At 44.0% G+C, this 24,650-nt stretch overlaps 2 protein-coding genes across 3 annotated transcripts in view; one reads left to right on the forward strand and one right to left on the reverse strand.

Moving 5' to 3' along the window:
* Nucleotides 1–3,085: 3,085 nt before the first annotated feature.
* On the reverse strand, nt 3,086–15,704 carry TEX36 (testis expressed 36). The gene is made up of 4 exons (XM_077258364.1): nt 15,513–15,704; nt 7,713–7,835; nt 4,826–4,906; nt 3,086–3,390 (listed from the first exon to the last, which is right to left on the reverse strand). Exons 1-4 carry the CDS (start codon nt 15,561–15,563, stop codon nt 3,130–3,132), a joined length of 516 nt encoding a protein of 171 aa, XP_077114479.1. The 5' UTR covers nt 15,564–15,704; the 3' UTR covers nt 3,086–3,129.
* A 123-nt stretch (nt 15,705–15,827) lies between these two features.
* The window catches only part of EDRF1 (erythroid differentiation regulatory factor 1), an 86,412-nt gene continuing 77,589 nt past the window's right edge, over nt 15,828–24,650 (forward strand). The window contains exons 1-8 of one of the 2 annotated variants that reach the window (XM_077258362.1): nt 15,828–16,033; nt 17,755–17,954; nt 19,130–19,196; nt 19,387–19,512; nt 21,217–21,341; nt 21,499–21,655; nt 24,218–24,319; nt 24,526–24,647. In XM_077258362.1, the coding sequence (XP_077114477.1) occupies nt 15,962–16,033; nt 17,755–17,954; nt 19,130–19,196; nt 19,387–19,512; nt 21,217–21,341; nt 21,499–21,655; nt 24,218–24,319; nt 24,526–24,647 (971 nt within the window). In that variant the 5' untranslated portion in view covers nt 15,828–15,961. The remainder of the gene's footprint in view (nt 16,034–17,754; nt 17,955–19,129; nt 19,197–19,386; nt 19,513–21,216; nt 21,342–21,498; nt 21,656–24,217; nt 24,320–24,525; nt 24,648–24,650) is intronic. The other variant, XM_077258361.1, reaches the window with a different exon arrangement.

Below are 24,650 nucleotides of genomic sequence, written 5' to 3' on the forward strand. Positions count from 1 at the left end.
TGTTCTGTTCTCAATCGCTGTAGTGATTTTGCATGCGTGCGTGTATATACAGTGGCATGTAAAAGTTTAGGCACCCCTGGTCAAAATTACTATTGTGAAAAGTTAAGTAAGTTGAAGGTGCAATGATCTCTAAAAGAGGTTAAAGATGACAAATTTCCTTTGTATTTTAGGCAAAAATATATATACCGTATATACTCGAGTATAAGCCGACCCGAGTATAAGCCGACCCCCCCTAATTTTGCCACAAAAAACTGGGAAAACTTATTGACTCGAGTATAAGCCTAGGGTGGAAAATGCAGCAGCTACCGGTGAATTTCAAAAATAAAAATAAATGCTCCATACCGTTCATTATTGCCCCATAAGATGCTCCATATAAAGCTGTGCCATATATAATGCTCTGCACCGTTCATTATGGTCCCATAGATGCTCCACATAAAGCTGTGCCATATATAATGCTCTGCACCGTTCATTATGGCCCCATAGATGCTCCACATAAAGCTGTGCCATATATAATGCTCTGCACCGTTCATTATGGCCCCATAGATGCTCCACATAAAGCTGTGCCATATATAATGCTCTGCACCGTTCATTATGGCCCCATAGATGCTCCACATAAAGCTGTGCCATATATAATGCTCTGCACCGTTCATTATGGCCCCATAGATGCTCCACATAAAGCTGTGCCATATATAATGCTCTGCACCGTTTATTATGGCCCCATAGATGCTCCATATAAATCTGTGCAATATATAATGCTGCTGCAATAAAAAAAAAAATCACATACTCACCTCTCTTGCTGCCCGCAGCTCCTCAGCGTCCCGTCTCGGTGTCTCTCCGCACTGACTGTTCAGGCAGAGGGCGGCGCGCACACTAGTACGTCATCGCGCCCTCTGACCTGAACAGTCACTGCAAGAGGACGGGAAGACGGAGCGGCGCCCAGCGTGTGGAACGTGGACAGGTAACTATGACATACTTACCTGCTCCCGGCATCCCTGGCTTCTTATCCCGGACAGATGGTCTCCGGGTGCCGCAGCCTCTTCCTCTGTCAGCGGTCACCGTTACTGCTCATTAGAGGAATGAATATGCAGCTTTAATTAGCGATCCCACGTGACCGCTGAACAGGGGAAGAGCTGCGGCACCGAAGACTGTGGGACGGGCAGGGGGAGCGCCAGGAGCAGGTAAGTATGCGACAGTCCTCTCTCCCCCTCACCCGCCGACCCCACCGCTGATCATGACTCGAGTATGAGCCGAGAGGGGCACTTTCAGCCCAAAAATTTGGGCTGAAAATCTCGGCTTACACTCGAGTATATACGGTATATATTTTCATCTTTTACATTTTAAAAATTATAAAAAGGGAAATGGGCCAGTGCAAAAATTTGGGCACTTTTTGGCAATTTGTGTGATCAGATAAGTTTCATGAAGGTTTCAGACCTTAGCCTGTTAAAGGGTTATGGTCGGTTCACTATCATTATTAGGAAAGGCCAGGTGATGCAAATTTCCCAGCTATAAAAGCCCAACCTCCTCTAAACTTGTGCCAAAAAACAGAAGCCATGGTTGTTCTAAGCAGCTGCCTAGTACTATGAAAATAGTGGCCGCCCACAAAGCAGCAGAAGGGTATAAGAAGATGGCAAAGCGTTTTCAAGTTGCCCTTTTCTCAGTTAGAAATGTAATGAAGAAATGGCAGAAACCAGGAACAGTGGAGGTCAACATAAGGTCTGGAAGACCAAGCAAAATTTCAGTGAAAGATGCTCGTAGGATTGCAGAACGCCTGCTTAACTGCAAAAGACCTTCAGAAAAATGTATCAGACTCTGAAGTTGTGGTACATTGTTTACTGTTCAGAGACACCTGCACAAATATGGCCTTCATGGAAGCGTCATCAGAAAAAAACCTCTCCTGTGTCCTCACCATAAAATTCAGCATCAGAAGTATGCATTTTGGAAAAGAGTACTATGGACCGATGAGGTTAAAATAGAACTCTTTGGCCCCAATGATCAAAGGTATGTGTGGAGAAAAAAGGGCACAGAATTTCAGGAAAAGAACATCTCGCCAACCATTAAGTATGGGGGTACATCTATCGTGCTTTGGAGTTGTTTTGCAGCCAATGGGGCACGGGCAACATTTTATGGGTAGAGGGAAGAATGGATTTAATGAAATCTCAACAAATTCTTGATGCAAAATAACACCACCTGTAAAAAAAGCTGAAGCTGAAAGATGGATAAATGGATAATGATCCTAAACACATGTCAAAATCCACAATAGACGACCTGAAAAGGTGCAAGCTGAAGGTTTTACAACGGCCCTCATAGTCCCCTGATCTGAACATCATGGAAAATCTGTGGTCAGACCTCAAAATAGCAGAGGATGCAAGATGCCCCAGGAATCTCACAGAACTGGAAGAATTCTTCAAGTTAGAATGGATGAAAATCCCTCAAATAATAATTGAAAGAAAAACGAGCCCATAGCTTTATCCCTCCTGAACCAAGCTGTACAGCGGGCACAATGCAGTCAGGCAGGTAACGTTCTCCTGGCATTCACCAAACCCAGTCTCCTCCATCACACACCAGTGATCACAGCCGCACTGGTTGTACATGGCACTGCAAGCTCTCTCCTATTCAGTTACATGGGACAGACCTTGCAGGACCATGATAGTTACAAAAAAGTTTTACCACTTCTTTACACCCTTAATCATCTGATTGGCGCATGTACTGGAGTCTGATCTTTGCTAATCTGATAGCTCCATCCAAATTCAGGTCTTGTAAAACTCTTTTTAATGAAGTTTGTGAAAGTTTCTCATGGGAATTTGAGAAAGATGTCAACTTGAGAATAAGATTTAAAGGGTCATCCTGCAATGGTTTGAATAGCCGCAATGGCAAACGGCGCATGTGCCTACGGGTGGGTATTTCTATATATGCTCCAAATTAAAAGCTAAGGAATAGGTGAGGGCTGTATAGTCTATGCCAAGTGTACAAAACTTTTCTGCCGGCCCTATGTCTAGCACCTAGAGCAGAGTCCCACAGGTTAGCATCACCAATAGGTTGGATATAGTTTATAATACATTTGATCATTTTCCAATATTTTTATCTACTAGTTGTACAGCAGGATATCACATTACTGAAGTAGCACCACCACTAAACCTTGCGGTAATCGGCAAACCACATAAAATGGTTCTCGGGCAGGTCCTTTATGTAGGCGGACCTCTCATTGTGGTGTTTGGGGTATCTTCTGCAGATCGGCTGCTCCGTCTCTTGTCTTCCTCTATAGGTTGTTTGGTAAATGGTAAAACCGTCACACTGCCTTGTGGCTCGGGGTGGTTGCTCGTGGCATGAAAGGTTAAAATTTCGAGAGCTGTGCTGTCTGCGCTCCATTGGAGTTTTCTTTCGTCCAAGACCCTAAAAATTGAAGAAAGAGATGAAGATGAACAGTCTCTCTGTGTGGTTCATTTCTGTACTCTCCCCTTTATACAATGGAGACTAAATTAGTGCTGAGGCTGCTGTGATCACAAGACTTCATAACAGCAAGGTTTCTCTGCAGACACAACAACATAAGATGCGATTACGGAGACATATGAACACTGAGAAGTTCCTGTTTTGACCTGACTATAACCCATCGGTGATTTCACAGCAGGCGAACTGACCGATGGCCACTTGTGATGTCACAGCAGCCAAACTGACCGATGGCCACTTGTGATGTCACAGCAGCCAAACTGACTGATGCCCACTTGTGATGTGACAGCAGCCAAACTGACCTATGCCCACTTGTGATGTCACAGCAGGCGAACTGACCGATGGCCACTTGTGATGTCACAGCAGCCAAACTGACCGATGGTCACTTGTAATGTCACGGCAGCCAAACTGACCAATGCCCACTTGTGATGTCACAGCAGGCGAACTGACCAATGCTCACTTACGATGTCATAACACTGTATTTGACTAAATCAAACTTTTGGCACCATATCAAGACCCCTCCCAGAAATTCCCTTGTGATGTCACAGATGCTCACCTTACAGAAACACAGTTGTGATCACAAAGGGAACATATGTAGCCGAGACACTTTTAGGACATCACTAGCTTAGGCTACTTTCACACTAGCGTCGTGCACTGCACGTCGCTATGCGTCGTTTTGTCGAAAAAACGCATCCTGCAAAAGTGCTTGCAGGATGCGTTTTTTCTGCATTGACTTGCATTAGCGACGCAGTGCGACGCATTGCCACACGTCGTGTTGCGTCGGACCGTCGCCACCAAAAAACGTTTCTTGTAACGTTTTTTTTAGGTGCGTCGCTCCTGTCTTTTCCGACTGCGCATGCGCGGCCGGAACTCCGCCCCCGCCTCCCCGCACCTCACAATGGGGCAGCGGATGCGTTGAAAAACAGCATCCGCTGCCCCCATTGTGCGGCGCATTCACTGCTAGCGTCGGTGTGTCACAACGACGCAATTCGTCGTGCGTCGTCCGACGCTAGTGTGAAAGTAGCCTTACCCATATGAGAACACCATCACCAGGGCACTTCCGTGTGAGACCTTTATAAGGCACGAGGAGCAGAATAGCAGTGGGGCATACAGCTTATTTTTAATGCATTAATACATTGAGTGCATGAGAATTAAGGGGACGTGTACCTACAGTATTCGTGAAAGTGTGCGACTAATGTATGCAGCAGGTTTGCTACTGATAACTGTATAGTGAGGTTTATTTGCTCCTATATAGTAAATGTATGCACATGAAGCGTTAATAGAAGGAGTGACGGGGTCTGGTAAGGTGAGTGTGCTATTTAAAAGAGAAAAAAGAAATTGGATCAGTAGTAGAAAATCCCTTTAAATATCCGGTACTTACAGAATCCAGGTATTCTCCTGCGCCCTGCGTGAGGTTTCTGTTGTCATGTGCAGAGAAGGGGAAGCCATATTGCAGGTCATTCTGTAATGAAATAATTTGGTGAAGACCGTGCTCCTTCCCTTCACAGACGATGATAAAGAACTCCTGATTTTAAAAATATTTTCTTTGTTGGAACGTGTCCTCCGTATTTGGTTAAAAAAAAAGCCAATTCGTTGTTTCAAGATCATAATATAAAAATAAAGTTGAGTAATTTTTGCTAATACGTTATAGTTCTTATAACGCGCTGTTCCTGAGCTGTGTGATATTCCAGAGCTGCGTTCATAATGCAGAGCTGAAATCCGCAAGCTGCAGAGCAGAAGCCTTCAGGGCACACGACTAAGTGTTGTTATGCCTGGTATATCGGCACATGGAGGCCCTACCATTTTTCTATTAAAAAAATGTTTTAAATAAAATATATATATATATAATATATATATATATAATGTGTCCTTCGACAGTATGCATCGGACCCTAGCGATGTTTTATTTATAGTGATGTGGCCGTGTCATCCGACCACTGTGAAAATTCTCAATTCAGGGGCTAAATGTGTCTTCGTTGAATGCAGACTTACCCATTATTTAGATAGATGACATTTGGAGCTCATACAATTCTATGGAGAAATTGCAGCAGAATGTCTATGTCTGCCTCCCTCTCCGCCATAGAACTTTAAAAGCACCAAAGGTCATTTATCTTTAGTAAATGTAAAATTTGTCTTTTCTGAACACAGATTTTACCTGTGAATTTACAATGATTGATCACTCCTGGAGGTTATAGAAGCAGATTTCCCCTGATAAGAGTTATTACAAAAGTTTATTTTCAGGGGTACAATTGATTTATTAATTAAGAATGAAAAATATGGTTACACTATAAGTAAAATCAACATATTTATTGTAGGTTATATTGGAGCTCAGTACTATAAAGCATACTTGTAGCCTTCTTCACTTGATTACACTTTTCTTCTGGTGGTGGGTCACTAAACAGATACTGAAGTGATCACAGGAAGATCAGTCTATACAAGAAACTTCCACTTCATACTGCACAGACTTGTTATTAGGCATCAGGATACATGAAGAAGATTGCATGACCGCTTCGTATATAAAAGAGCGAGGCTATGGAGAGTCGTATGTCAGTCTAAGGCCGGGGTCACACTTGCGAGTGCAATGCGAGTCTCTCGCATCAATACCCGGCACTCGGGACCGGAGGGTGAGGCTGCATGTATTTCTATGCCGGGTATTGATGCGAGAGATTCGTATTGCAATCGCAAGTGTGACCCCGGCCTAAGGCCGTATTACTCACGAGAGGATCTCATCGCAATTCTTGGACTGGCCGGCGGCTCTTCTGACCTGAATGTGACAGCTGCAAGGAAATACATGCTACAACACTCAGGTGAGGAGAGCAGATGACCAGTCTGAGGATTGTGATGCGATCCTCACGGAAGTAATACGTCCTTCTGACTGCGCCCTAACTGTGGGTCCAGAGGCAGGAGGATTGGCGGTAGTGTGCCTCTGGACAAACAGTGCTTGTAGGGATCGTATTCCCCGTCCGTGCCATTCCGGATCCTCATGCTTCCCTCTTTACTCCAGTGGAGCCGCTGTGTCCGCCTTGGACATTATTCTCCTCTTCTCCCAATGCCCTCTACCTAAAAGTGAGGTTTGATAAAGGCCCAACAAGGGGTCGAAACGTTACCTCAACACTTGACGAAATCACTGTGGTGTTCCCTATTAAAAATTTCATGTTTATGACGCAAATTCATATCCTGAGTGCGGTTGTTTTCTTCAATTTTGAGTTATCTGGATTCCTTCCGGGTTCAGCCTGCACCAGCCCCATATCTCCATAGTGCACGCCTTTCTTCTTAGAACTATATACAGCTGATAACAGTATTCAGTAGATAACTTGGGGTCCACCATTCACAATAGGTGATGATACAGCTCACCTTTCCCCTTCCTGTACAATGACTAATAACTAGTGATGAGCTAATATACTCGTTGCTCAGGTGACCTCCGAGTATTTTTTAGTGCTCGGAGATTTAGTTTTCATCGCCGCAGCTGAATGATTTACAGCTACTAGCCAGCTTGATTACATGTGGGGATTCCCTAGTAACTAGGCAACCCCCACATGTACTCAGCCTGGCCAGTAGCTGCAAATCATTCAGCTGAGGTGATGAAAACTTAATCTCCGAACCCTAACAAATACTCGGTCACCCAAGCAACAAGTACACTCGCTCATCACTACTAATAACACCTCTATATACAGTAAGTATAGTTAAAAACAAAAAACTCATAGGGCCTGATTCACTATTTCATTTGTTTTGTTTTATTTTTTTTTTAAAGTAACGATGATTTGTAATTTTTTTTGCACAAAATTCTTCAAAAAGACACATGCAGTCCGGGAATTTTGTACTGAACAAAAAAAAAAAGATTTCCTGCGTACATAAAGTCACTCCAGGGGAGGACTGGCGTATGTTTGCAACAAGGGGCAATTTCTTAAAAAGTCACAATTGATGAAACTCCAAACTACAACTACAATGGCAAACAGTAAAAAAAAACAAAAACAGGTGAACACATATAAAATAAACTTAAAAAAAAAAAAATGGTGTAAATGAATTAGAAAAGAATGAATTCAAATAAATTAAAATAAGGTGCAAAATAAAATACCATAAACTGGACAAAAAAAAAGGCACAAATGCAATAATACTATACATAAAACAAGAGTCGGGACCTGGAAGACAAGTCACCAGACAATGCCTGCCGGCTTCTCCCCGCCCACATCTGTTTGATTGACAGGTCTCTCCCCGTTTGTGTACTGACATGGGGGAGGAGACATGACTGACATACGCTGGAGCTCTCACCTGGTTACAGGTGGTACACAGATGCGGCAGGCGGCCCTCTCTCCATGACGCTGTTCTTGTTCGGTAGAACATTTCCTGGGTGCTGGTCAGCGGTATCTTATTATTGACATCAATGTGGGGGAACTGCAAAAATACAATCATGCAGAAGCTGAACCAATCGTCCTCTGCTGCCTTGTTAAAGGGGTTGTCCCCCTTAAAAAATAAAATATTGATGACCCCTAAATTATTCTGTACTTAAACTACGCTGAATCTCCACCGCTGCTGCTGGTGTCTATATTTACTGCAGTGCTGCTGACGTCACTTTGTCAGCGCTGCAGCCAATCAGTGAGTTTAGTAGCTGTTCTGTCTTCTCAGTGCTGCAGACAATAACAGATACTGGGGGCAGCGGTGCAGACTGCTGGACCTGGGGAGGGGGAGTAAAAAAAACAGTTGGTTTATAACAACCAGTGACTGGTATTTACGAAAGGAGACATCGTCCAAGGCCACGTTCACACGATCAGTATTTGGTCAGTATTTTACATCAGTATTTGTAAGCCAAAACCAGGAGTGGAACAATTAGAGGAAAAGTATAATAGAAACATATGCACCACTTCTGTATTTATCACCCACTCCTGGTTTTGGCTTACAAATACTGACCAAATACTGATCATGTCCTAAGGCCACGTTCAGACATAGAATAAATACTACATCTTTTTTTTCTCCACCCTCCAAAGAGGAAGTGATTTCATGAAAACTCCCGCACATTGTAGGTCTAAAGACGCTGTTCCACTGTGAGGGTTATTTGTGCATTTTCTGCTCTGTAGGCTTCTGGAAAAAAAAAAAAACGTAATTTTTTTAAGGGCAGAATCAAAGTTTTTCTGTTTTAAAAAAATGCCTTTAAAAATATTGCTTCAAATCTGTATTAAATAAAGGTGGAAGTACAGCGAAAACACAATAATCAGAGAAGATTATTTCATATCATGGTACGGATGCCTTCAGGAAAAAATAAAGCAGCAGAAAGATGCAGCAAATGTGATAAGTGTGAACACGGTCTGAAAATTCACTGCAGCCATATCTGATTCAGGGAAATCCGGGGGACAACCAGTGTTCCCAGTCTCCATCTCTCACAGGAGGTTGTCACATATCCAGCCACAAAATGTCTGAAGTGCTGGGTGACAACTTGTGTTGACGCTGGAACGATCGCCTAATTAGTTGTCACTCACCTTTTCCAGGAACAGATAAAATTAGAAAAACGGCAGGAAAAAAAATAACGTTCTAGGCCTCATTCACACTGATGAAATACTGATGCAAAAAATACTGATGCAAAAAATACTGGCGTGTGAATGAGGTCTTAGTTACGTGTTTTAGACCCTTCCCAATGTCCATCCTCGATCTAGGGTGAATGTCACACGTGAGGGTTTAATAGGACATCGCTGAACAGGAAAAAAAAAACACTGCAACAATGGAAATATTTAAAGAAAAGTGTAAAAAATATTCTTTGGTGGAAATAGTTTTCTTTCCCGGATTCTCAGTACATCTTAGGGCTGTCCTACACGTCCAGATAATTCCGGTACCGGAAAAAATCGGTACCGGAGTTATCCGTGTCCGTGTGCCCGTGAGCTCACGTAGGCCATACGTGCGGCACACGTGTGCCGCCCGTGTGGCGAGTGGGTACCACACGGAGCGTGCAGGAGACAGCGCTAAAGTTTAGCGCTGTCCCCTGCATCGTGCTGAAGCCGCGATTCATATCTTCTCTGCAGCAGCGTTTGCTGCATAGAAGATATGAATAATAGCGTTTAAATGAAAGATCTATATGTCCGCCGCCCCCCCACCCCCTGTGCGCCCCCCCGCTGTTCAGAAAATACTCACCCGCTTCCCTCGTTGGCTGTCGCTGCTTCCTGTCCTGGCCGCGCCTTCTACTGTATGCGGTCACGTGGGGCCGCCGATTACCGTCATGAATAGGCGGCTCCACCTCCCATAGGGGCGGAGCCGACTATTCATGATTGTAAATGAGCGGCCCCACGTGACCGCATACAGTAGAAGGCGCGGGGCAGAGAGGAAGCAGCGACAGCCAACGTGGGAGCGGGTGAGTATTTTCTGAACAGCGGGGGGGGTCGGCGGACACATAGATCTTTCATTTAAACACTATTATTCATATCTTCTATGCAGCAAACGCTGCTGCACAGAAGATATGAATCGCGGCTTCAGCACCATGTGGGGGGCACAGCGCTTACTGTAGCGCTGTCTCCTGCACCCCACACGGAGAACGTCCGTGTGAGGTGCGTGTTTTACACGGACCCATTGACTTTAATGGGTCCGTGTAATACGTGCGCTCCCACGAACACTGACATGTCTCCGTGATTGGCACACGGAGACACGGTCCGCAAAAAATCAATGACATCTGAACAGATGCATTGATTCTAATGGGTCTACGTGTGTCAGTGTCTCCGGTACGTGAGGAAACTGTCACCTCACGTACCGGAGCCACTGACGTGTGAAACCGGCCTTATGGTGTCAGTCAAAGCTGCAAGTCATTCCATAAAGAAAAAAAAAAATCCTCATAAGGGTATGGATGTGAAAAATAAAAAAAAAGTTATGGTTCTTGGAAGAGGGGCAGTAAAAAACAAAAGTGCGAAAAGAAAAAATCCTGCACAAAAAAAAAGAAAGAAAAAGGAACCCCCCCTGTATATGACTATGTAAAAAAAAAGAAAAACTTAGAGCACTTGGAAGAGGAAGAATTAGGTTATGTGTCCACGTTCAGGATTGCATCAGGATTTGGTCAGGATTTTTCATCAGTATTTGTAAGCCAAAACCAGGAGTGGGTGCTAAATGCAGAAGTGGAGCATATGTCTCTATTATACTTTTCCTCTAAGGCCGGGGTCACACATGCGAGTTTTACGGACGTAAGAGCGCAGAAACTACGTCCGTAAAACTCGCATAACATACGGCACAATTATTCTCAATGGGGCTGCTCCTATTAGCCGTATATTACAGTTCAGTATTATACGGCTTTCTACGGCCGTACAAAATCGCAGCATGCTGCGTTTGTCAGCGTACTGCGCAAAAAAATCGCCAATGAAAGTCTATGGGGGCGAGAAAAATACGGATTCCACACGGACCAGCAGTGTGACTTGCGAGAAATACGCAGCGGTGTTAGTGAAAAGTCGGTAATTCAATTGCCGGCTTTTCATTTCTCCTTCACAAACCCGACAGGATATGAGAAATAATTTACATACAGTAAACCATCTCATATCCCCTTTTTTTGCATATTCCACACTACTAATGTTAGTAGTGTGTATGTGCAAAATTTCAGCGCTGTAGCTGCTAAAATAAAGGGTTAAATGGCGGAAAAAATTGGCGTGGGCTCCCGCGCAATTTTCTCCGCCAGAATGGTAAAGCCAGTGACTGAGGGCAGATATTAATAGCCAGGAGAGGGTCCATGGTTATTGGCCCCCCCCCCGTGGCTACAAACATCTGCCCCCAGCCACCCCAGAAGAGGCACATCTGGAAGATGCGCCTATTCTGGCACTTGGCCACTCTCATCCCACTCCCTGTAGCGGTGGGATATAGGGTAATGAAGGGTTAATGCCACCTTGCTATTGTAAGGTGACATTAAGCCAGATTAATAATGGAGAGGCGTCAATTATGACACCTATCCATTATTAATCCAATAGTACGAAAGGGTTAAAAAACACACACACACATGATTTAAAAGTATTTTAATGAAATAAACACAGCGGTTGTTGTAATAATTTATTGTTCTCTCAGTCCATCAGGAACACCCTCGCTTGGAAAAATAATAAACGCACAAGATACATACCTTCTGGTGAACCGTCTCGTCCCACGAAGTAATCCATCTGAAGGGGTTAACTAATATTACAAGCAGGAGCCCTGCTATAATGCAGCTGTGCTCCTGCTTGTAATTCCCCGGCGAATGAATGAAATGTAGGTCATTGACCTACATTTCCTTCAGTCGCGGTGATGCGCCCTCTGGTGGATGTTCTCATGAACTGCAGCCTGGGAACTTTTTCCCACGCTCCAGGTCATATGAGGACATCCACCAGGGGGCGCATCACCGCGACTGAAGGAAATGTAGGTCAATGACCTACATTTCATTCATTCGCCGGGGAATTACAAGCAGGAGCACAGCTGCATTATAGCAGGGCTCCTGCTTGTAATATTAGTTAACCCCTTCAGATGGATTACTTCGTGGGACGAGACGGTTCACCAGAAGGTATGTATCTTGTGCGTTTATTATTTTTCCAAGCGAGGGTGTTCCTGATGGACTGAGAGAATAAATTATTACAACAACCGCTGTGTTTATTTCATTAAAATACTTTTAAATCATGTGTGTGTGTGTTTTTTAACCCTTTCGTACTATTGGATTAATAATGGATAGGTGTCATAATTGACGCCTCTCCATTATTAATCTGGCTTAATGTCACCTTACAATAGCAAGGTGGCATTAACCCTTCATTACCCCATATCCCACCGCTACAGGGAGTGGGAAGAGAGTGGCCAAGTGCCAGAATAGGCGCATCTTCCAGATGTGCCTTTTCTGGGGTGGCTGGGGGCAGATGTTTGTAGCCACGGGGGGGGGGGCCAATAACCATGGACCCTCTCCTGGCTATTAATATCTGCCCTCAGTCACTGGCTTTACCATTCTGGCGGAGAAAATTGCGCGGGAGCCCACGCCAATTTTTTCCGCCATTTAACCCTTTATTTTAGCAGCTACAGCGCTGAAATTTTGCACATACACACTACTAACATTAGTAGTGTGGAATATGCAAAAAAAAAGGGGATATGAGATGGTTTACTGTATGTAAACCATGTCTCATATCCTGTCGGGTTTGTGAAGGAGAAATGAAAAGCCGGCAATTGAATTACCGGCTTTTCACAGAAATCGCGCTGAATGAAATCTAAATACAGAATATATATATATATGTGTCTCAATGACATATATATATATATATATACTGTATATATGTTTTCCCGAACATTTGAGCACATAAATTCATTAGATGTCGGTTTTGCAAGCCTGCGCGAAAATCTCGCAGTACGGATGCCATACGGATTACATACGGAGGATGCCATGCGCAAAATACGCTGACACACCCTGACTACGGATCAATATTTTGGGAACATTTCTCTGTATTACGGCCGTAGTACGGACGTATAATACGTGGCGTATTGTCTTACGCCAAGTGTGACCCCAGCCTAATTGTTCCACTCCTGGTTTTGGCTTACAAATACTGATGAAAAATCCTGACCAAATCCTGATGCAATCCTGAACGTGGACACATACCCATACCCTTAGGCCGGTTTCACACGTCAGTGGCTCCGGTACGTGAGGTGACAGTTTCCTCACGTACCGGAGACACTGACACACGTAGACCCATAAAAATCAATGCATCTGTTCAGATGTCATTGATTTTTTGCGGACCGTGTCTCCGTGTGCCAAACACGGAGACATGTCAGTGGTCGTGGGAGCGCACGTTTTACACGGACCCAATAGAGTCAATGGGTCCGCGTAAAACACGGACCTCACACGGACATTCTCCGTCTGGGGTCCGTGTGCGTGCAGGAGACAGCGCTACAGTAAGCGCTGTCCCCCCCCACATGGTGCTGAAGCCGGTATTCATATCTTCCCTGTAGCAGCGTTTGCTATAGAGAAAATATGAAGAATAGTGTTAAAAATAAAGATCCATGTGTCCGCCGCCCCCCCACCCCCTGTGCGCCCCCCCCGCTGGTCAGAAAATACTTACCCGGGTCCCTCGCTCCTTCCTGGTCTGGCTGCGCCTCCTACTGTATGCGGTCACGTGGGGCCGATCATTTACAATCATGAATAGTCGGCTCCGCCCCTATGGGAAGGTGGAGCCACATATTCATGACTGTAAATGATCGGCCCCACGTGACTGCATGCAGGAGAAGCCGCGGCCAGACCAGGAAGGAGCGAGGGAGCGGGTAAGTATTTTCTGACCAGCGGGGGGGCGCACAGGGGGTGGGGGGGCGGCGGACACATAGATCTTTATTTTTAACACTATTCTTCATATTTTCTCTGCAGCAAACGCTGCTGCAGGGAAGATATGAATCGCAGCTTCAGCACCATGCAGAGTGGGTACCACACGCTCCGTGTGGTACCCACTCGCCATACGGGCGGCACACGTGTGCCGCACGTATGGCCTCCGTGAGTTCCCAGGCACACGGACACGGATAACTCCGGTACCGATTTATTCCGGTACCGGAATTATCTGGACGTGTGGGACAGCCCTTAGGCTGTGTGCACACGTAGCATATTTTTCGCGGTTTTTCGCTATAAAAACGCTATAAAACCGCGAAAAAAACACTAACATTAAGCATCCTATGTAATAGAATGCATTCCGCATTTTTTGTGCACATGCTGCATTTTTTTCCTGAGCGGAATCGCATTCCAGAAAAAAACGCAGCATGTTCATAAAAATTGCGGAATCGCGGCGATTCTGCACCCATAGGAGTGCATTGATTTGCTTACTTCCTGCACAGGGCTGTGCACACCATGCGGGAAGCAAGCAGATCATGTGCGGTTGGTACCCAGGGTGGAAGAGAGGAGACTCTCCTCCACGGACTGGGCACCATATAAGTGGTAAAAAATAAAAGAATTAAAATAAAAAATAGTGATATACTCACCTTCGATGTCCCCCGCAGTCTTCCGGCCTCTCCGCTGCACGCTGCTGCTTCAGTTCCTATAGCTGCTGGGCGGTGAAGGGCCTGCGATGACGTCAGTGTCTTGTGATTGGTCGCGAGACCGCATGTGACCGGTCACGTGACCAATCACAAGCCGCGACGTCATCGCAGGTCCTTCACCGCACACCATCTATAGGAACGGACGCCGCTGAGGTATGCAGGTGAGTATAACCGTGTTTTTTATTTTTTTTATTATTTTTAAACATTCTATCTTTTACTATAGATGCTCTACAGGCAGCATCTATAGTAAAAAGATGGTCACACTTGTCAAACACTATGTTTGACAAGTGTGACCAACCTGTCAGTCAGTTTTCCAAGCGATGCTACAGATCTCTTGGAAAACTCTAGCATTCTGCAAGCTAATTATGCTTGCAAAACGCTAGTTTTCTGCGGGTATATGCATGCTAATTCTGCATGCGATATACCCGCGGCAGGAGGCGCAGAATTGCCGCGGAAATTCTGCAACGTGTGAACTTAGCCTTAGGGTGTGTGTCCACGTTCAGGGTTGCTTCAGAATTTGGTCAGGATTTTATGCAGGTAAAATCCTGACCAAATCTGCACCTGAGGTCACTGTCAGGTCACCTGCGTTGTCCTTGAGTTTTTTCTGCAATGTAAGGACATGCTGCGTTCTTAAAAGACGCGCCACATGTCCGTTTTCTCGGGTGTGCCGCATGCGTCTTTTACTGCATAGTGGAGACGGGATTTCATGAAATCCCCTCCACTATGCTGTAACATCTGGACGCTGCGGCTCTATGCAGTGTCAAAAACGCAGCGTTTCCTGAACATGGAAACATACCCTAAGAAACAAAAGTGCAAAAAGAAGTTAAAAAAAAACTTCGGCAAAAGAAGAAAATAATTCATCGTGTGATAATAATAATAATTAATAAAAAAATCTTAAAGGGAAGGAAAAAAAAATGCAAAAATATGAAGAAATAAAGAAAGATAAGAAAAATGCTTTCCTGCAAAAGAAAAATAAAGTAAGTCCTTGTGCAGCTAAGCAAAAAAAAAAATCAAAGCAAAAAAAAAGGACAAAAAACTTGCAGGTAGGTAAAAGGTTACATGAAAGGGATAACAACAGCAGTAGTCGGAATGTCTCACCCAGATTCCCTCCTTATTATTGGAAGGATTGCACAGCCGTCCTTTAGGCATTGTCCCCTGTACTGATCACACTGCACTCTTCAGCACTTAAAGTTTATATGTTACCATAGCAACCATGCTCCTACACTCTACTTCCGGTTTCAAAAGAATAACTGATTTTACTAATGTGTCAAAGGATTCGGCGCCATTTTGTCGTAGCCCAGCGGAGCAAAGAGAAGACAAATGTATGGTAAATGCAGGGTTCCTGTCTATCCTGGAGGTCTCATCTCTATGGTAACAGCTGGTGCTTCTAGCCGCCGTCTACCGTACTCTATGGTGTCCAGGTCCTCCAGGCCAGTGTTTTCCTGCTTGCTGCGGGCGGGGTTAGGACAGAGCTACTTCCGGTTGATTGGAGACACCGGGGCTGGAAGTTTCTGGTGACAGGACGGTGCGTGGTTGATGGTGACGTGATGGAGGGGGATGCAGAGCTCGGCGGGGGCGAGGACGTGATGGCGCCCCCCTGTGAGGAGGGGACGGAGCAGGTAATGAGCCCCCAGAGCAGTGCATGGACCCCCAATGTCACCCCTTTAACTGGCTTATTTTTCATGCTATTTCTGGTGTTTTCCCCACAGACTGTATTTATTTTATTTCTTTTTTTCTGTGTACTGTTTATTTCATTTATTTTATTTTATTTGTATTTTTGCTCCTTTTTTGATTTTTCAACTCTTGAAATCGCTCGTTTTTTTGGGGGGTTTTTTTTTTTTTAATATTTAAATGCCCCACATTTATCCAATCATGTAATTTTCACTAAATCCTCCGCGTCCCCCATACCCGCCACTAATTAGATGCTGCTCAATGATAAATTTGTTTTTAAATTTTGTCAGCGCGATTTTTAAAGGGAACCTGTCTGGTTGAAAAGGGTCTGTGATCTGCAGATAGGAGGTGATAGAGGACGCGCAGCTCATACCCTTTTAGGGTGGTGGTGGTGGGGAGGAGATTTGGTGAACCCCACCAGAGTTTGTATGAGTCCAGGGGGCGGTCCAGCTAGTGATTGACAGGCTTCTCAGTATGACTGCATGCAGAGAGAGCTGTCAATCACTAGTAGGACCGCCCACTGGACTCCTATGCAATCTGTACCAATGATTTCAATGAATGAAATATGTTCTCCTGAATCTTTTCCAGTTTCTCCTTGTGTATAACGCTCTGTCCACAGACTACTGGCTTTTATATGTAGTTATTATAAACTGGTCAATGGTAATTGGGGTTTGGGTAAAGTCCTTGTGGTATTTATTAAAGGGAACCAGACAGCAGATAGATGCTGGCCGACTTACATAGATCAGGCATGGGCCGTATGATCTCAGCCATGGATGTTTGACTCTGAAGTTTTTATCCTCTTAATATATTGCAGCCATCATATTATACAGCACTGTGTACTTACAATTGCTCATTTTGCCGTTCTACCCAGCTAATGCTTCTCTTTTCTCAACTTTACGTAGAAACAGGAAGTCTCTTGTCCCTACATTTATCATTTCCCTCTTCATCTTCTGACCGAGCTGCTTCCTTCTCCCCCTTCCAGGGGCTTTTTCAGTGACTCATGACTCATACAGTGAAAATTGACCTCCTGTTCCTACATAGAGCTTAGAAGGATTCAGCTAGTCACGTGATGTCAAATACCTAATTGACAAGAGATGAATTTAGCTGGGTAGAAAGGTAAAATGAGCAATTGTAAGTACACAGTGCTGTATAATATGATGGCTGCAATATGTTAAGAGGGTTAATATTTTGATGGGAGGAGGAAGAGTGCTTCTTTAAATGCGTGTATTTTGGGCTAAGAATATTTTATGCAATTGGGTTTCATCAAAAGGTTGCTTTGTTTGCCTTCTGTAGCCTCTGTGTTACAATGTCTATTGCTGGCTGCAGGATGAGTTAACTGAGAATAAGTCAGTGAGCTTGTTCTGAGAAATTAACACTTTTATATTTTCTCTTCTGAGCTCCTGTCATCTGATTTATGACAAACACGAGCTGAACTTTGAGAGTATTAATCACAAGAGTGCAACACTGGGGTTATAGACAGTAAATGGTGCAAGGTTTTTAATTAAACCTAATCACGGTTTTTTGTTGCTTTAAAACATGTATACGAGTAACAAAAAAATGCCTTCAAAGAAATAATTGATCTAGACGTATAATTGTGTGTGTAGAGTTGCTTCTGCTTTGGATAAATGTGGACATTGATCCTCATTCTGAATCTGTCTCCGTATTACAGAAATCCATGGCATCCAATGGGGGCAATGAAATCAAGAGTCGCGCTATAGTGAAATACTCCACGGCTCCACCTGCCGCCGCATTTGCTCGCCTTCAAGAGAAAACGGATTTAAAGCTTCCGCCGGCAAACTGGCTGCGAGAGAACGCCAATCTCGGCCCAACGATTCTTGGAAATAGCAAGAAAAGCAAACAATTTTCAAGGTATCAGACTGGTGAACCCCATAGATCAGACTATCCTAACCCCTTCCTAACAAAGGCTGTAATGTATGGAGCGGACATCTGCAGAGCTTGCTCCAATTGCTGCTATTTAACCATTTAAATCACTGACATTAGAGTTGAAATGACACTATTGCCAGGTCCCATCCACCTTCCGTAATCGTAACTGCATGGTGCTTTTGGGTTGTCACTGTCCCTCCATGACTTCCATTTTTCTCTGTGGCCGGGCTTCATAGGACAATATCGTTTTGTCTATATACTGCAGTACACTTGTATTATAGTATTTGCAAAAAACCAGTCAAATGATTACAGGTTCATGTCTCCCAAGGTGAAAAAAAAAATTAAAATATAAAGTTTGAATCCCCCCACACTTTTACTTAATTAAAAATAAAAAAATTAAAATAAGTAAAAAATAAACACATTTGGTATTGCCACATCTGCAAAAGTTCAATCTGTCGAAATGTAAAATTAATCAGCCTATACGGTACGCATATGTCAAATATGGTCACCAAATTGTGCTAAATTCGACCGCTATATCGACAAGAAAATAAAGTTATTGCTCTTGGAAAGCAAAAACTACAAAGATTATAGGAATCTGTCAGCAGTACTTTGCTACCCTCTATCTAACAGAAGTACGATGTGGACACAGAGACCCTGATTCCAGCCATGTGTCACTTAGTTTATCGGGTGCAGCAGTTGTGATAGAATCACAGTTTTCTCTGCTGCAGATCTAGCAGAGCTTGAATGCTGAGCCCTGTATAACCCCTCCTACACCACTAATTGGCTGCTGTCTGGGTACACTGTATATTGACAGGAAGCTGTGGTGGGGGCTGGGTTGGACCAGAAGGCACGAGACACCTAGTCCTGTAGTGATAATCTCCTGGTGATAAAACACTGATTTTATTGAAACCATAAAATACAGCCTAGTAAGTGATACATTGCTGGAATCAGGGTCTGTGCCTCTACATCATGCAGCTATCAGATTACATAGCTAAATCCTGTTGACAGATTTATTTTAAATTATTAAATATTAAAATGAAATCCTGCTTATATGGTGGCGGCCATTTTGGCTCTGCCAGTGATAGTAAAACAGAGGACTTTGTTCCTCCTGAGGCGCCACCACAGCTCGGAGTCTTGACTGCTCATCTTTCTCATTACAGCTTTGGGATGGCGTATGATTTTATTGATTCTGTCGGGAAGGAAGTGGATGTCGTGGCCGATTCTGAAGTAAGTGTGAGCGGCGCAGGGCAAAAGGAATCTCTAGTCTGAGCTTGGAGTCCATAGTGTCTGGAGAGTGGACAACTCATAGCCATAAACATTATATGTGCAGCTTTTGGAGCTAAAGGGATATTTGAGAGATGATTTTTTTTATATCCTTTTTCGTGAATTTTTTTTTTTCCTTTTTTTATTATTTCAGAACATCAAGAAGCTCCTGAAGATCCCATATAGTAAGTCCCATGTCAGTATGGCCGTCCACCGCATCGGAAAGACTCTGCTGCTGGATGAGCTGGACATTCAGGAGCTCTTCATGAGGTCTTCTCAGGTAACGGAGGAATGACATTTTGACAGAGCAGTGATTCTCTAGATGGCTTTTAAAATTGTATTTAAGATCCGTAAAATGTGTATATATTGTGGTAGAGCGGCTCAATCAGCTGGACACAGAGGTATAACTAGAACAGACTTGGTTTATTGTAGCATCATAAACCAAGCTGGGAAAGTAAACACAACCCTATGGGCAAAACAAAGAAACAATAAAAACACAGTCCTCTTTCCTAGTGGGGACTAACCCGCTCACAGGCAGCAATGTCCATGGTTCAGATTAAAGGTACCGTCACATTAAGCGACGCTGCAGCGATATCGACAACGATGCCGATCGCTGCAGCGTCGCTGTGTGGTCGCTGGAGAGCTGTCACACAGACAACTATCCAGCGACCAACGATGCCGAAGTCCCCAGGTAACCAGGGTAAACATCGGGTTACTAAGCGCAGGGCCGCGCTTAGTAACCCGATGTTTACCCTGGTTACCAGTGTAAATGTAAAAAAAAACAAACAGTACATACTTACATTCCGGTGTCTGTCGCGTCCGCTTCCCTGCACTTTGTGAGCGCCGGCCCTAAAGCACAGCGGTGACTTCACCGCTGTGCTTTGCTTTACGGCCGGCACTGACACATTCAGTGCAGGAAGCTCTGAGCAGCAGCGCGGACGCCGGGGGACGTGACAGACATCAGAAGGTGAGTATGTACTGTATTTTTTTTTTTTTACTTTTACAATGGTAACCAGGCTAAATATCGGGTTACTAAGCGCGGCCCTGCGCTTAGTAACCCGATATTTACCCTGGTTACGATTGTAAAACATTGCTGGCATCGTTGCTTTTGCTGTCAAACACAAAGATACACGCCGATCTGACGACCAAATAAAGTTCTGGACTTTCAGCAACGACCAGCGATATCACAGCAGGATCCTAATCGCTGCTGCGTGTCAAACACAACAATATCGCTATCCAGGACGCTGCAACGTCACGGATCGCTATCGTTATCGTTGTAAAGTCGCTCAGTGTGACGGTACCTTAAGCAAACAACTTCCTGGAGTCTTATCTCTCCAGGAACCTCTGAACCCTGGAAGCTCTGGCAATCAGCCATTTAAGACCAGACCATGTGACGCCTTCTTCATGTGACTGATCACATGATCTCGACATCACTTGGGTCCTGCCAGGACACTGCAGGTGGTGATATGGTGGAACCCCTCCCTCCTTCTCTATGGAGTTCCACTAAAACCAGCCCATAACGTAACACTCCCTTTAAACCTCTAAACACGTAGTGTGCTGGAGGAAACTACTCTGGTTTTACGTCACTGATGCCATCATGCGCAGTGACACGTGTCTCCCCTCCATCACTTCACCGATGACTCTGTCATAATATAAACATGTGGTATTGTGATCATGCAGACCTAAAGAATTATGTTACTAGGTCATTTTTACTGCACAAGCAACTCTGTGAAAACTTCACACACACACCCCCTCCAAACAAAAACTATTTCGGAATTACACTTTTTATCACGACACTTGGATTTTGTTTCCCCCATTTTTCCATACAGTCTATGGTAAAGTGAAGGGTGTGATTGAACGTTCACAAAAAAATAAAAATAAACAAGTCCTTCTAAGGCTAGCTTGATGGGGAAAAAAATAAAGTCATGGATCTTGGTAAAAGAGGAGAAAAAATAAAGAACTGACTTTTTAATCACTTTTGCAGACAGGAGACTGGACTTGGTTGAAGGAGTTTTATCAAAGATTAATGGATCAAAAATGGCAAAGAAAGAAGAAGAGTAAAGAACATTGGTACCAGAAGGCCATACTATCAAAGTTCCTCTACTATAGGTATTGTACTCTTTGTCCTGTAGACATGCAGACATTGTACAGATGGGGCGCTGGGCTGCTTACATTTGCGCCACAGCCGCTTGCATTATTCCAAGCTACGCTAACAGCTGCCAGCTGGAGATTGCTAAATGTTTACCGTAATTCTCTTTTCTTCCAGTATTAATGGAGATGACACAGCTGAGCCAGTGCCATCCACCTCTCACCAGCCCAGAGAAGAACAGAATCTCAGGGATCCGTCCGCCAGTGATCACGTCGCCTGGCCTGCTCCTTTTGAGACCTTAAGTTCAGTGTCAGAAGAAGGTGCTTCCAACCAGGTGAGAGGCATGCCCTAGTTTCGGCCTTATGTTTTTAGTTGTTTTTTTTTTCAGATTTCCTTTGAATGTAATGCATTTTGTCTTACATAAAAAAAAAACCATACACATTAGACAAGTCAGCTGACAGCCCTATGTGAATGGGGGGGGCTCCTGGCTCTCACCTACAGGTTATGTTGAAGGTGCAGAAGGATCCAGCCTATTGGTTATTAATAAGTCGATCATTTTGTTCTCCGTTAGACATAAACCACTACCTAAAGTGTCTGACTTTGACTCTCTCATAGAGAGCACAGCAGCGCTCATCAGACGCGCCGGGCGCTCATCAGATGCGTGCATGTGGGGCATTAAGAGCTCATAACGTATGTGGTTTTTTTTTTTACATGTTTTTTTTTTGTTAATATAGTAGCGATGAAGCTCCAACTAAAGCACTGACACGATGACAGCAATTGTTCACTTATGATAGTGTAGAAGAAAATTGTTGTAAATTTGACTGGAAATCAGCAGGTACAAAGAAAAGCTTAAAATATATCCGTATCAGCTACCAAACGAGATCGGTGGACATCAGACTTTCTGATCAGCATTTTGAAGAGGCCACAGACTACTATTGAGTGCTGCGTTCCCTTTACTGTTTGCACAGCTAAGTACTTTTGTAGCTGTAATATTAGGTCAGACACTAAAAGCAAAGATCAGTGCATGTTATAAAATCTAGTGGGTGCTAATATGAAGGGGTGCCTAAACCCCCATCAAATTGATATTTTAAAATTTCAGCCCCTTTAAATAAAAGCTCTGATTTTGACCATAATGTTACAGGTCACATGAATGGAGTGTGTGACTTGCACACATTTTTTTTCTTTTCTTTAATTTATACTCCTTTCACATCCAGAGCTGCAGGAAAGATTTTGCTCGTTAGCTTGTGATCTCAGTCTGCACTGTGCTGACGCAAAGGCCTGTTGCAGCTTAGTACCTTCATTCTACCTACTCTCCAGGTTTGGGATAGGCCATCAATGAAAAGTCATTTAAAGAAAACCTGTAGTGTCCAATAGCGCTAATAACCTGTAGATATAGGGCTAATCTGCGGGTTAAACAGCGTTATGAAGGTTCCCGGCCGCTGTACTGAAAGTGCGGCACCTGGGAGGAAATTAACTTTCTTTCTCCCGAGAGCCGCCGGCATTTCAGTCAAAGGGCCCCATGTAATGCTCCATACAGAATAATGGACCCCATATAATGCTCCATACAGAATAATGGGCCCCATGTAATGCTCCATACAGAATAATGGACCCCATATAATGCTGCATATAGAATAATGGGCCCCATGTAATGCTCCATACAGAATAATGGACCCCATATAATGCTCCATACAGAATAATGGGCCCCATGTAATGCTCCATACAGAATAATGGACCCCATATAATGCTGCATATAGAATAATGGGCCCCATGTAATGCTCCATACAGAATAATGGACCCCATATAATGCTGCATATAGAATAATGGGACCCATATAATGCTGCATATAGAATAATGGACCCCATATAATGCTCCATACAGAATAATGGGCCCCATGTAATGCTCCATACAGAATAATGGACCCCATATAATGCTGCATATAGAATAATGGGACCCATATAATGCTGCATATAGAATAATGGACCCCATATAATGCTCCATACAGAATAATGGGCCCCATGTAATGCTCCATACAGAATAATGGACCCCATATAATGCTGCATATAGAATAATGGGACCCATATAATGCTGCATATAGAATAATGGGACCCATATAATGCTCCATACAGAATGAACCCCATATAATGCTCCACACACAGTAATGGACCCCATATATTGTTCCATACAGAATAATAGACCCCATATAATGCTCTATAGAGAATTATAGGCCCTATGTAATGTTCCATGGAGAATGGGCTCCATATAATGTTCCATACATAAAAAAAAAAAAAATCAGCTCCGGTGTCCTCAGCCTCTTCTGGCTCCCTGCACTGCTCAGGGCAGAGGGTGCGCTGTAGTGACATCATCGTGCCCTCTGCCCTGAGTCGTCACAGAGCCAGGAGACTCGGAAGGAACAGGACTTGCAGCCAATGGAGAACGAGGAGATCTAAGTATTTCAAACAGTTTAAAGCATGGGGGGATCCCTGTGCCAACGACTCGCAGGCCTCATAGAGTTCTGGTATTCCCGACGGCGAGTGGGCCCTCCCGGCACTTGTCCTGGTGCACGTGTGTTGTACTCTGATGAAACATCGCAGCGTTTGAGTCAAACATGTCTGAAATCATACAACTAACGTCACATTAAATTAAAAACTGGCAACTCCTTTGCATTGACAAACTGCAGAATTCGGAGTAGATCTTTGGAGCACAATACGGATTGTAATTCAGGGTATACGTTTTATATATCTTCTAGGGAAATGGTGATACAATCTGCACATGTCCTTTTTAAAGGTTTTATTGTTAAAACAACCAGGATGTAAAAGATATCGGAGCACCTACTGTTATTTTATAGGAACGTGTATTCAGACAACCACCAAATCTCTTGTGCTTGCCCTCTCCACAGGGAAATGTGACCACTCAGCCCTTGCTGCTAGTGGACCACGTTGCCTCTGCGGCTACAGATCCCAGTGTTCCCAGTTTGTCTATTGGCAGGGAGAACAGTCTGGTATAAATTATGTGAAGCCACAGCGTAAACACATAATTCTCCAGCTCCAGAAAATAATCTCACACCAATCACCGTAGTCGTAGTCAGACACATCGGTTATTTTTTTGTTTATTTTTTTATGTTCTCTCGAGACCTTTCCATCCATTTCTTTGCTGACTTCTGCTCTTGTCTTATCCTTAAGTCGATTCCTTATTCGTCTTATCCAGGGTCTTAAAAATGATTTTGTTAGAAACATCCTTTGGACGTTTGAGGACATCCACATGCTCGTTGGCTCTAACATGCCTATTTTTGGAGGAGGGCGATACCCGGCGGTCAGTTTGCGGCTACGGTA

The sequence above is a fragment of the Ranitomeya variabilis genome, chromosome 4 (assembly GCF_051348905.1).
Source record: "Ranitomeya variabilis isolate aRanVar5 chromosome 4, aRanVar5.hap1, whole genome shotgun sequence".
In the NCBI taxonomy this organism is placed as follows: domain Eukaryota; kingdom Metazoa; phylum Chordata; class Amphibia; order Anura; family Dendrobatidae; genus Ranitomeya; species Ranitomeya variabilis.